The sequence below is a fragment of the Harpia harpyja genome, chromosome 8, assembly GCF_026419915.1.
Source record: "Harpia harpyja isolate bHarHar1 chromosome 8, bHarHar1 primary haplotype, whole genome shotgun sequence".
Classification (NCBI taxonomy): domain Eukaryota; kingdom Metazoa; phylum Chordata; class Aves; order Accipitriformes; family Accipitridae; genus Harpia; species Harpia harpyja.
In genome coordinates this window covers 35,247,781-35,262,055 of record NC_068947.1, presented here as the reverse complement: position 1 = coordinate 35,262,055, position 14,275 = coordinate 35,247,781, and the positions used below count along the sequence as shown (strand labels likewise).

General features: G+C 35.6%; 1 protein-coding gene across 4 annotated transcripts in view; it reads right to left on the bottom strand.

Moving 5' to 3' along the window:
• CADM2 (cell adhesion molecule 2) overlaps nucleotides 1-14,275 on the bottom strand; it is a 701,199-nt gene that overhangs the window by 101,235 nt on the left and 585,689 nt on the right. For all 4 annotated transcript variants that reach the window (XM_052794467.1, XM_052794469.1, XM_052794468.1 and 1 more), the window contains one exon: nucleotides 1,783-1,873. In XM_052794467.1, coding sequence (XP_052650427.1) covers nucleotides 1,783-1,873 — 91 coding nt within the window. The remainder of the gene's footprint in view (nucleotides 1-1,782; nucleotides 1,874-14,275) is intronic.

The following is a 14,275-nucleotide window of genomic DNA, read 5'->3' as shown; positions in this document are numbered from 1 at the left end:
AATATAAATGTCTATATTTAGATATCTATATTTGGTATCCCAAAATATAGAGGTAGATATCTGACTGAATTAACTGTCTAAACTCCATGTAGTTAGTGAAGAGAAAGTAGCAGAGGTATGATGCAGTCTGGTTCTTTCTTCTGTAATTGTCTAATGTAGAGCAGACCAGTCATGTCATAATAGTGCCTAAATCTCTCCACTGAACGCAAAGGGAAGCCCAAGTGAGCAGCTCAGGTGTAAATAACTACTGTGCAGATGTTTAAAGACAGTTGAAATTATTCCTGTACACTCAGAAACTGAAAAGCATCATTCTTCCTTGTAATACTCAGAGGCAGGTGAAATCATTGGAGAACTAGAACCCCTAGTTGGTATTATACACCTATTCCTCCTTCCTCCCCACATAGCAATTACATCCATCTGTCAAATCATCCAACTGTCTCTCACAAAACTAAAAAAAAAAACCCAAAAAGAAGAAATCAACTCATAACCACCAAACTTTCTTATTATTTAAAGACTCCAAATGTGAAGGGCCAAACTGCACGCCCCCCCCCCCCAAGCAACAGGTAATTAAAAATATAAAAGTACATAATTACTGTCTTACTTCTAATCTTTATCCCTACAGTGAATGTTAGATGAATAGTTAAAATTAAGCACCTGGGGCTAGGATGCCTGAAGTCTATATGCCAAAGAGAGCACTTGGCATGTAGCTGTCACCTGTTACATCATCAGAAAAACACTGAGATGGAAAATCCTAAATATCCCCTAGCCAACAGCACACTCGGGGCAGTCAGGGCTGACCTCTTTCCTAAAATTAAGCACTTGCGCATCTTCTGCTGAATTTGAAAATAATGGGGAAACAGACTCTGTACCTCCTGATACCTAGGGAAATGCTCAAAGGCTATTAGGTAAATGGATTATTCCTTCTCCTTCAAGTATAGTATAAAAGTAAGAGATGTCTTGTAGCTGATTTTTGTGAGATACCTACAGAGGTATCTATCTCAGAAGCACACACTACTTCGGAAGTACAAGACCATTCTAAAGCTGTGTATCATCACTCCATATAACACTATATATTAATCTTTTGAGCAGAAGGTCAATATTTAAGAAACAATTCATACTAACTTAATATAAGCAATTGGATTATTTATGTATCTTTATGGGTAAATGTATAACAGCTTATCTGAGGATACTGTTTTAAAGAGTGAAGTCTATTTAAATAGTAGATTCTGTGCAAGAGTTAATCACTGCAAATCTGCCTTTAAAAACATTGATGGCAGAGATGTTAATTTCCAAGTAAAACAATTTATATTCTTGAAGAAGGCTACATCTTTTCAAATTCTGGTATAAAGAGGCAGCCAACTTGCACATATCATTACACTTCAAATTCCCCTGTAAATGACAGCCAAAGCATCCAGAAAGTTCAATATATTTTCTCTGAGGCTAGTTGATGTGGGAAGATTTTCATGAGACATTTTCTCTTCTATCATCAGTTCCATGATGTAAACAGTGACTGATTAAGCCTGCACTCCTTTCAAGTTGATATACCTGACTGAAGAAAAAAAAATCTCACAGCTGGAATTCTTGAAAACTAAAATAGATGACAAAGTAAAAGACCAATCCTCTATAGACACTTAATGAAGACAGGCTTCAAGGGGTTTTCTATAACAGAGATTACTTTACACCCCAGGAAGAGACAAAACCAGCAGATTTCTACAGCTGAAGATTGCAATCACAGCAGAATAAGGAAAATAACAAAAACATATTACTTGTTAAATCACTTACACTGGTTTTCCTTTGGATTCACAAGTCAAAATTATAGATTGTCCTTCTTCAGGCCATGAATTGGAAGAAATGATTTTAACTAAAGGTGTATCTAGGAAGAAAAAAAATAGACATCTTGTTGATATACATAAAAAAGATTTATTATCTAAGAGTACATTCTTCTCTATTTACAAAAGACTATACCATAGATTTAATTTACACTTTGAGATGCTTTTATATGGAGCCTTGTGCAATTTCCATTGCCTTCAGGAAAGCAATAAAAATAACCAATGGAACTAAACCAGTAACTTTTTGTATCCCAGGGAAACACAGATAGAAAGCACGTGTGTACTCAGAGGAAATAACTTTTTTCTTTCTGTATTCAATGCTCCATATGACTATTCTAAAGTCTGATATTTAACAACAAAATAAAAATATTGAGGATGAATAACAAGTACTCTGTGCAATTGTTTCTTTGTCTATTTATAGGTTGATATGATGGAATGCTGCTATTAGAGGAATGAATGCAATAATATACATTTGAATAAGAACAGTTTTATTGTTGCAGAAGCTTGAAACTCATGATAAGAAAGCTACAATGGGCTTTCAGATAAAATACCTTGTTACAGTCATTTTACAGGATATTATTTCTGAAATGCAATAATGCTGCCCCTAAAACAGAACGTTTTTTTTCAAACAAAATTTACAAAGAGACTGTTCTAAATATCTGCAAAATGCACTATATAAAAGTCTGTAATCTATCCTAAAAATTTAAAAATATTATTCTGATACATTGGAATTAACTTTGTAGTTTTAATTGCAAAAAGATACACAATATAGCTACTGTGAATTCTTGCCAAATAAAGCATTTGCAATAGGTCTTTAACTTTTAAAAAATTTTGCCAGCTGGCTTTCAAGGATATATTCTCACAATCAAAATATTTCACATGAGTTAGAGGGGCACCTCTTATAAGCAAAAAAAAGACCATAAAGAAAGAAACACTTCTATACAAAACAGAGTTTTCCTTGGGAAAAGAAAAAAGAGTTCATAGCCATAGTGAGGAAAATTTTCAGACTCAATAGGAAAATACAAATTCTTGTTTCCTCCACAGTTTCCTAATACAAAACACACATCTTCATCGACGGCACAAGAAATACTTTAACCTGCAAATCTAGGGTATCTAAGTTTTGTCTCATCCAATTTGCAATTCCTATTTTCATTAGCAGTGAGGTAGCAGTGACACCACAGATACCCTATTATCAAGCAAATGTGAAAGAGCATGACAGTAGGACCTTACAAAATCAAATGGAAAAAAATGATATGCTGTAAAAATATAATTCCTTATTGAGATGCTAATAGTCCTGCTGAACACTAAATGGTGTATGAACAATTAGAAATGTTGGAAGTATTTTTCTAACTTTTGATTTTTATTTTTGGCATATCATAATGTATAGCATGGCACAAGACAAGAAAAAGGGAAGGCTTAGTGTAGACGTCATAATTCCACTGAAAGCATTGTCAGCATCATTTAGCTTTCAGTATAGCTGCACTAACCTTACACCAGTAGCAAATCTGTTCCACAAGTTTGTATTTTTAAGGACCCAGCAAACCATTATGCAGATGACTAATCCTTTGTAGGTCGTGCTGGCATTTGCTTCATTTTTAGCACATGCTTAAGGCACTGACCTCAAGTGCCTTAATAAATCAGGGCATCAAGTACTTCTGTGATTTCAGTGGTGCTACTGAAGATGAATAAATTACTCTCTTGACTATACATTGAACCAGAGGAACAAATTAGTATCAGATAGGAATACATGAAGAATTTAACTGAGAAAGGCAGACAAGTAATGCAATGAGATCAAGAGGTTTCCAGAGAAATATGAAAAAGAGCTAAACTTTGATGGAAGTAATCACAGTAGCCACAGGTGAAGAAAGAAATTAAAGGCCCATCTAGCTAGCATTACTGGCTTAAATATTTAAGAAATGATCAGCATTTTATGCATTACTGTAAACGACCCACATAAAATAGAAGAGGGGACTTCAGACAATTAAGTTTTCATTTGCATTGATCAATGCAGTGCTGTTTCCCCCAACTTGAAGTTCCTATTCCTACTTTATTTAATGCCCCAGACAACTCTCTGTTCTCCATGCACTTCTAAACAGAGGTTACTAACACAGAATAAGAAAGGTCTTATATTTATGTTTCACTCTATTGCACAATAAAGTAGTGTAGGAAATATATTCCCTTGTGGTTTTCCCTACTAATTGACTTCTACATTAACTACTTGTTTCTTTAAAATTGGAAGCATAGGGATTAATTTAATATATAGTTTTTAGGGAAGCTTATAATTGACAATTTTTGTATTTTATTAACAGTCCTTTTTCAAAAACTAGTTGATATTCTATTTTGGGTGCTTCATTCTCAATGTTATTGTTTCCACTTTATTTTCATGCTGTGCTTGATTTCTCTCCAGAATTAAAGTGTACACTTATAAGGGGAAAGACAAACTTGTCCTCCACTTTCACATTTGCATCAATATATAAAATGAGAAGAAATCTTTAGAATAACTGCATCAAAACTAATCTAAATATGTTATTTTAAGAAAGATAATAAAACCTTGCTGATTGATATTTTTCCAGAACACAAAATGCTGTTACAAAATACTAATTCCTGCTAGGACTGTTCATTTTAGAAGAATTTGACAAGTATAAATGTACTCTATCAATACTGTGAGCTTTAACTTGTCACACTCAGAAGTATTAATCATAATAAATGGAACATCACCCAATCTCCAGCAAACACCACCACCACTAGCAAACAAAGTCTAAAGAAAGAAAAACATATCAAGTGCAGCAATACAGTAAGAGAGGTTGATTCATTTTCAGATATGTTCATCAGCTTGTTACAAGTAATGTAGATATGTCCAAAAAATCTCTACTTTTACAACCAAAACAAACAAAAGAAGTAGGATCAAGGGTTTTATTGTGGGTCAGATCTGCTGCTGCTCCTCCTCTAAAGTCAGTAGAAGTATACCAATTTACATCAGTTAAACTTACCAGAACTTTAATAATTTGCATCTTTTTTAGGATTTGGCCCAGTAATTTCATGGCAATAAAACATTGCAGATCAGTATTTCAAGCAGAATTCTTATGAAAAAGGGACTGGTGACTAAAATTATTTTACAATACCTACAAATATGCCCTTATCCTGAGCTCTAAAGACATTATGGAGGAGATAAATATTCCAAAAAGAATAAGCATTGGGAAAATCTTATTTTTAAAAAAAAACACTGCGGTTTATGTGAGTGTAGGTAATACAGCAAGTCTTCACAGTAAAACACACTGGGTTCAATACCCAGTGACTTATTTATTTACATGCATCTCCAACAGCGTAAGAGCTGTTTGGCCCTCCAGTCTTTAGCTTGAGTAATGAGGTACTTATGAGCTGCAATTGATTGCTAGCACCAATCTGAACTGACTCAAACATGTCTTTAGACACATAGCAAGACATCTTCTACCTGCCATGTGCCAAGAATCTGTCTTTTTGCTGGAAATAACAGCTTAGCAGCAGTTACAGATAAAAACTATGGCATGGGTTTTTTTTTTTTTTTATATAACCTTTCCTGTTTCAGCAGACCAAAAGCAAACGTTCCACTGAGTGATTCTATTTCATCCATCTTTCTAGGATTTGGGTACATCTCATTGCACAAGACCAGGGAGGCCATTTCAAAGCTTTGGGAAGATTTACCTATTATTGATCAGGCAACACCATCTTTATTCAGCAACATACAAAATCAGTGAATGCATGTGGAAAATTTATTTCAGTTTACACTCGTAATGAATGTTATCTGCTATATGAAGAAATTAAACACTTCAGCACGTGATTTTTGTTGTACTCTTAGCAATAACTAATGGCAATGTTAATACCTTGTGGAACTGCTTTACTGATTGATTTAATCTCTTTGAAGCTATTTCAAAATAAAGGTGGTTCTTATCAGTCACCAGATCTTTGCTGTTAATCAAATCTTCAATGCTAAAAGGCTTGGTTTTTTTCTTCAAAATGCACTTGCTGTTTTTACATTGCTTGAAGTAAGAAAGATTTCATTATATACTGTCCTGGTTTCAGCTGGGATAGAGTTAACTGTCTTCCTAGTAGCTGGTACAGTGCTATGTTTTGAGTTCAGAGCGAAGAATGTTGATAACACTGATGTTTTCAGTTGTTGCTCAGTAGTGTTTAGACTAATGTCAAGGATTTTTCAGCTTCTCATGCCCAGCCAGTGAGAAAGCTGGAGGGGCACAAGAAGTTGGCACAGGACACAGCCAGGGCACCTGACCCAAACTGGCCAACAGGGTATTCCATACCATGTGACGTCCCATCCAGTATAGGAACGGGGAAGTGGGGGGGCAGGGATTCGCCGCTGGGGGACTGGCTGGGTGTCGGTCGGCGGGTGGTGAGAAATTGCACTGCGCATCATTTGTACATTCCAATCCTTTCATTATTGCTGTTGTCATTTTATGAGTGTTATCATTATCATTATTAGTTTCTTCTTTTCTGTTCTATTAAACCGTTCTTATCTCAACCCACAGGTTTTGCTTCTTTTCCCGATTTTCTCCCCCATCCCACTGGGTGGGGGGGAGTGAGTGAGCGGCTGCGTGGTGTTTAGTTGCTGGCTGGGGTTAAACCACGACATATATTTATATTATTTCATTGCCAAGCCCTTATAAGGTTACGTGCAGCATTAAATTTCTTCACATAAATTACCTCATATAAATTTCCTCATATAAAGTAATCACATGGAAGCCGCTGGAAGATTTCCATGTGATAAGTTATGTTAAACTATATGTGTAAACCCTTGACAACCACAGTGTAAAAGCAGAAACTGAATTCATAAAAGTAAACAAATTTGCTTAAGATCATAAAGCAGGTCACCAACAGAATCAGAAAATGAATCTCTACCAACTTCTTCTTAGTGCCAAGATAATAAAAAAGTAATTTGGCCTCTTTTTCCTACATAACTTCAGAAGTCCTTGGTCCCTTCAGTCCTTAGCATGCTGGATTACCAGAGCTTCTGTGGGTACCTTTTCATGGAACTCCCAGCTACTGGTTGAGTAAATAAATCAAAGTATGACCCCTATGCATCCTAGGGCATTAATCAGCAAAAGGTGTATGGAAATAACCAGAATTCAGAAAAAAAATCATTTTGTGAGACAAAAGGGTAACATGATGATGAAGTTATGATAGCATCATGTTATCTTATCAAATAATCTCTCCCTAATGGAATCATTCTCAGTTAACATTATTACAATCCCAGAAACAGAAAATAAGACCACCTCTTTTCTTGGGCAGATGTTAGGGTGGGTAGAGTACATACATTTTGTTGAGACTTTTAAGAAATTACTATTGGAAGTAGTAGACTATTCAGGAGTAGAAATATTAGTGATCTCATAGTCATTAGAATTCAAATAGTGCTGAAAATGCACCTATTGAAAGATGCATGCATCAGTCTTTTCTCCAGAGAATTGATATATATTTACGTTTAGCTGTAATATAAATGGTACTTGCCACTAGACTTCTCTGCACATTTTGTTAAAAGGTAAATCTCTATGGTGGTCAAATCTTAGCCTTCGTTGGGCTTCCAGTGAAAGGAGGATTAACAGAAAAAGTTTTACTGGTTCTCCTCTGCAGAAACTTACAAAGGAATATTGTAACAGATGTAGAGAGCCAAGTCAGGGCTCCTGATTTTCAAGTTCTCTGCTGAATTACAGATATTTTTTAAAAAATAAATGCAATAACTTACTATGAAACTTAAACTCAGCACCCCAAATATCTTCCAAGGTGGCTAAGCTTTCAAGAAGCAGAACAGAACAAGAACACCTCCTTCTTTTCACTTACAGAGATAGTGTTATTCATCCCTGAAGAAATGTCCTGTACTTCAGATTTCTACATTTTAGAGGCCTGTTATACCCTCATTTTTATACTCCCTTACTTACAGGTAATTTGATTTTTATGAGAAGTGGTAATCAGCCTGCCAAGACTAGTTCTTTAGACAAGTTATTGGAGTCCATGCAGTGATTTATGAGAAAAAGAGGTTCCTTACTCCACTGAGTACTGAAGTATTCACACTAAGTAGATCAGATCCAGCAAAATACTTATTTGACTGTAATTCAGTGATTAGAACATTCAACCCTTTGGAGTCTGTGGATTAAGGGTTTGGTCTGATTCAAAGAGTGCAAGGACTTGTGTGCTGACCTCCCATGCAATAGCAGAGGTCTACCAGGTATTCTAGGGTCTCCCTTCCACTCAGGTTTTGAACTAAGATTTCACTTTGAATCTGAAAAAGCTTTTTTCCTACTTATGTCCTAGTTTGGATAAATCAGGATTTTCTGACACACTAAAAAAGGACAGGTATTAGAAAATTCTTAACCCATTCCACATTATGAATTAGAATTCCACAAGTAACTCAGTACTGTGTAAACTGTCCCTATTTACATTCAGTGCCAACATAACATGGAATATACCATTCATCTTACATTTTAAAATGGTTTCTAAAGCCAAATTAGGATATTAATAAAAAGAAAAACCCATAAAACTTTAATATTCCCTACACAATTCCTAGAATGCTTAATTAAAGTTCTGTCAATGCTTAACATCAAGTGTCTTTGGTACATCCATTCTTGGGCTTTACATGGAAAAAAATTTACTGAAATGTTTTCAAGGCCTTTGAGCTGGTGCCCTCAGAGTATCCTTCTTACTTGTCAAAGAGGGCAAATGTTTAAATAATTTTTAAAAAAATTAAAAATCACTAAATGTAATCACCATGCCAGAAGCAGATATTAGATATTTTACTAATACAAGCCCAAATTTATGAAGATCTTTTCCAAACTAGTAACAGATATATATTCAGCTAGGGCATTTATGTTTGCATATTATTATTTTATATGAAGTGCAGTGCCCCTTCAAGGTTTTGGGTTTTTAAATATGTTTATTGCATGAAGTCTGTAACTCCTACTTCTCAAAGTAAAATGGCATAACAGAAGATGTGGGTTCTACAAAATTTCAATGACAATCTCCTGTAGTATTACCCATTCACGGTTTTGCATGCTATACAGTGATTTTAGAAATTTTTTAGATCTTCTCTTTGTACCTGGCTACCATGTTTTTGTCATGATCAAAGCAGTCCAATAATAAATATAAAACAAGTTATTTGCTGTCTAAGTAACAATCAATACATAAAGTACTATTGGTCTCAACTTAAGAGTTTTGGGAAGGTTGGCTCACATCATTTTAAGGAAATTGGTGACAGTGTCAAGAAGAAATCACATTTCTCTTGGCTTCCACTGTCGTCCCTTCGTCACAGAATGTATTTTTTCTGGTCTGTAGGATATTAAAAGACCTGGCACAGAAAAAATGTCCCATTTGGTGACAGTAACATATAAGGTTCAATATATATAAGGTGTACAGAGAAAGATTAATCTCTTGAATTATTTTAGTTTATGAGTCTTCGGGGTTCAAAAAGAAAAATCCATTGGTGAGGTTCTTTCCTCTATGCATGGTACACATCAGTATGATATATGCTGTCTAAATCTCTCTTTCTTAAAACACGAGGGATTTTGTGCTTTTTTTATCTTTCACAATGTCCTGCTTTTTCCAAGTTCAAACCAGTACCAAAAGAGCTAGACCTACTGAAAATGGAAGAAAGAAAGGGAGGTACAGCTGCTCAAATATGGTTGCCTATTGCAAATAAAAATGTACACCTCTATATAATACAATATTATAACAAACATTATTAAACTTCCAAAACAATGCCCTCCCATCTGATTAGTTTCCATGCAACCAAATTGTCAGGTGCCTATTTCAAAATCAGGGCAAATACAATCCTGTCCCTAATCATGTTCTAAATAATTGAAAACAGCTCATTAACATCATTTGACCCTAGGCCTCCACTGGAATACTTTGATTCTGATGCATGTTTTCTTTGAAGGTGATTCTCTCTCTGTAGTTTATGTTATGAACATCTCTCCACCTGCAGTAAGAAGCCGAGTTTGCTGTAATGAAGTCTGTGATCCTTGTCGGACTTATTGTTTGAGCGCAAATTATGTTAACAGTAATAGGAAAGACACCAATACAGGGAGGCACGAATACCCCACTTGCTGGGTTTGTCAGAGAAAGCGAGTGCTCATAATACATCAGGATGTGCTACAAGTGTTATTCAAATCCCTCCTTCCAAAAACATTGATACTGCCTTCTTATTTAATCGTTTAGGATGATGACTAGATGTTTTTAATTATGTTTTGTGACAGAAGTTTTCTTCTGTACAAAATGATTTAAAAAGCCTTAAAAGTACTGCTAGTAACAAAAGGCTTTGTTTAACAATGTCATTCCGCACTGGATCCAATAATATGAAATATGCCATTGGATCCATTCAGGAAGAGAGCTATGCTTGTATGACAGAGCAATTCTTCCCACTGTGATCAGTGAGCTTCCCATGAATGCCAGCTTTTACCTTCATGGACCATAAGCAACACAAGGAACATGTCTTATTAACTACTCGCCAGTTCAAAAAACACTCACTCGAGCTCCAGGCAGCCCACAGAACAAAATACATAGGCCCTACCTATGGTATAACATCCATGCCATGGCTGCCAGATCATTTGGCAGAGGCACTGGAATGAGGTTTCTCTCCTTCTCTAAAGGAAATTTTGTTGGGATTTCTAGGAATAACAGGAGGATTCTCATCTTCTCAGCAAGCAGGCTGTGCCTTGTTGAAATATATGAAATTCTGCTTTGGTTGGTTGGTGAGGCTTACTGCACTCTTCTCTTGCCATAACTTGATGCATTGTTTCTAACGAGTTCCAACAGCAATGGATCATAATATTACTATCCTTCTCAGATGAACAGGTAGGTTTCTCTCACTGAGGGTTATTGTTTCAAGCTGTCTGCATAGCCAGCAATTGCCACTGTCCAGGAAAACTTACAAATTTTCCTTTGACACCAAAAGGGATAGAAATGTATTAGCCCCTCACCTTCCTGCTGTTGCCCACTGACTGTTCCCAGACCACTCTAAGCTCTTACATATGCATTTAACTGTGTGCAGCAGCATCTCCTGCCTGGATCTATAATACTCAGGTTTACTCTGCCGTTTTAAATTAATTTATTTATTTTTTTGTTTAATTTTTTGCACATTAAACACCATTTCCTCTCTGTACCAGAGTCCAAATTAGTATGATGGATTCATTACAACACACTTTTCTTCTTACAGGTTTAGCTAAATTATGAGGTACCAACAGCTTGTCTTTACTTCATAGTTTTATTTTATGACCACAAGCCTTCTGAATATTGAAAAGCTTCCATAAATTTCTCTGATATTTTATTGTGGAAGTGAACAACAACAGTTCTGGTGCTATCATTTTAAAAAATGTTACAAAAATCTAACAGTCTGATAATAAAAGATTATTGCTACCTGGTAATAAATGACTGCCAGATGATAAGATTTTTAAAGTATTTCCTGAGAGACTAATTCATTTATTTTCTACTTATTTTTGTCTGTTTTTTCAAAAAGGATGTTTGCAAAATCTATTTATGTCACAGCCTTCTTCATTTTTCATCCTGCTTTTTCTCTCTTATTTCCTTGGAACCTTTCCATCATTTCCAGATGCAAAGATAAAATAAGCAGATACCTCTGAAAATGATGATGTATCTACTTTCCAGTTTAATTAGCAGTGGAGTAAGCATAGGACAGTTTAAGGTATCTTTTTTTTTTTTTTTCCAGAAACCATGAGATCATAATTTTCATATATGGATAGCCATTACAAAACTCCTTGAAAATTCTGTATTCCTACACAATTTTATTACTATTTCTAAAAGACCTAAGTAATTAAACTTAGAAAAAAAAGACTTTTAAAGCAAATTACAAGGACAAACCACTCTAGTATGTACAAAAATAAACATCAAATTGGATATCCCAAATGAGAGCTGAAAGAAGAGAGAGGCATACTCTAATCAGCTCTGTGAAAGCGCTCACCATTTTTAATAGCTTTTACACTTACCAGCTGCATGTATCCTACAGCAGTGAATCAGCATTCCCCCGAATTTGGCTTCTTTTTTAAATGACAAGTAGCATGGCTTCTGCCTGTGTCCTATTGCTTTGAATAAGCACTCACAAAGCAAGTCTGCATTGGTAAACTTCATCAAATTACTCTGGGAGATACAGTAAGTTTGATGCTCTGCTTCAGAATATAATGAATGACTCACTGCTTAAGCAGATGAGAGAAAAACACAGTATCTGACTAATTATTTTATTAGTAGTATTTGTGGGTGAGACAATCTGTATCAAATGATTGTGTCCAGGCAATGGTATTTCATTTCAATAAATGTATTCAACACTACTGTAAAATTAAGCATTATAATGTTTTTTAAATACTTAGCTTTGATAAAAGTGAATACTTGGTATCATATCTGCATGGATATTCCTATATCTTCCTTTTACATTCCTTTAAAAACTACTTTACAGTCAAGCAGGACCAGAAACAGCTTATGGTCCCTTTGTTATCTGAGAATCTTTGATGACTATTGTGTCATCCTTTATCTCTTCTCTTTTAATTTAGCTTAAAACGATGTTCATTGAAGAAAAAAGTAATAACAGTTTGTACCAGAAGAGTGTAAAAACACTCTCCTGGATGCAAAACAACAAGCCAAATGCCAGTGTGGGGGGAAAGAAAGCTCGATTGGTGAAATATTCCCTCCTGGCACTCATAATTCCTGAGTGCCTGAATTCAAGCACCAACCTTGCAGGAAACCCTTTAGGTTACTAATTCTGTGAACACTGATTATCTGGTACTTTGTTAAAAATATTCATAGTACCTGTTTCAACATCTCACCTGTCAGTCATACCAGACTCCTTCACCACATTTGCTAAAAAAAAAAAAAAAGGTAATTAAAATGTGATAGTACACAATATGTGGCTTGGGGTTTTGGGAAGGTAAAAGAGAAGATGGAGGTACACTACCAAAGCTCCACAGTTCCTCTGTGCTCCATTTAAATGTGTTAAAACCCTACCCTTCCTTTGTCATGTAATGTGTTCACTGATCATTCTTACATACTTTGTGCTTGGTCTTAAAACTGGCAGAGACAGATGCGAGCATAGCATTGGATACATTGGTAGACCCTGCTGAATTAAGCGGTAGACAGAGTGGCACTGTCACCACAGTTCTAAATGTGTGACACTTCATGAAGATAGTTAGCACCAGATACAGCTATTCCCCTTTACATGCTTTTGCAGAATGGGTCACTGGTTTCTTAGTTATCCATTAGGTCCCATACACACATGAATGATATGGTAGAAATAATATTTTCTTTGGCAACTCAGTTCTGTTTTCTTCAGTGAATGCAAGTGATGAAGCTTAGTTTTACAACTTTTATCTTGTTTAATTATTTCTGTCATGCCACTTCTTCAGACTAAACAATCTCCATTTTGCCAGTCTCTGCAGATATGTAAACCTCTCTGTTCCATTTAACATCTCCGTTGCTTTACACTGTGCTCTCTCCAACTTACTTATATTTTATGTCATTTTTGCCATGTCACCTAAGAGGAGTAAAGAAAGAAAGCAAGAGAAAAAAACCCCTTCTGCCTAAATCAGGTATTATCAAGAAACGCCTAACTCTGAGTCGGCGCATGACCATTCAATGTAATTTTATCTTCTGCATCCTCAGTTTCTTTTGCTTAAGACCTTCAGTTTTCTGTTATATCTGACTTAAATTATCTTGAATATGGCTTGAGAATTGCAGCACATCCAAAACTGTTGAAGAAGTAAATAAGAGCTCTGGATGCTCAGCATACCCAAATACCCCTTCAAGCCTTTCTCTGACATTCATATCAGGTATTGGACACTATAAAAGTTTAATCTATATAAAAATAATTAAGCAGTAGTATCAGGGCATGAAAATTTGACTTGTTTCTTATAAATATATACCATGCTTTCATGAAGGGCAAACTTCTATTCCTTGGGAGGTCCTACTAACAATCTCTATATATGTTTTCCTCCAAACTGTCTCACCTGCTTGCTAGTCTTTAGTTTTGGAAATAAACAGCTGCCTAAACTGTTCTACAGGGAAGGCCTGGAACAGCTCTGTCCTTCTGTCATTAGGCTGACTGGCTAAAGGTGACCAGAGTTGTAACTTGGGGTGTAAGCTATACAGATTCTGTAATTTTCAGTCTCCTTCCGAGATGATCCCATTTGAAATAACAAGTCTAGTCTAGGAAAAGATGAAAAAAGATATCTTAACCATATTTTTGAAGGCAGCACGGAGCTTAATGAATCTTAGTCATGTACCTGAAAAATTCTTGCTCCCACTGGGACCTGATGTGGAACTTCTCAGACACTGGACTGTCATTCAGCCACTCAGTCTTTCTTGTCCTGTTAGTGCTACCTGATATAAAGTAGTTATAACAAGTATATTTAAAAACTTGCTTTCTAGTTTTTCTGTAAATTCAACCTTCCACTACTTATCACTAA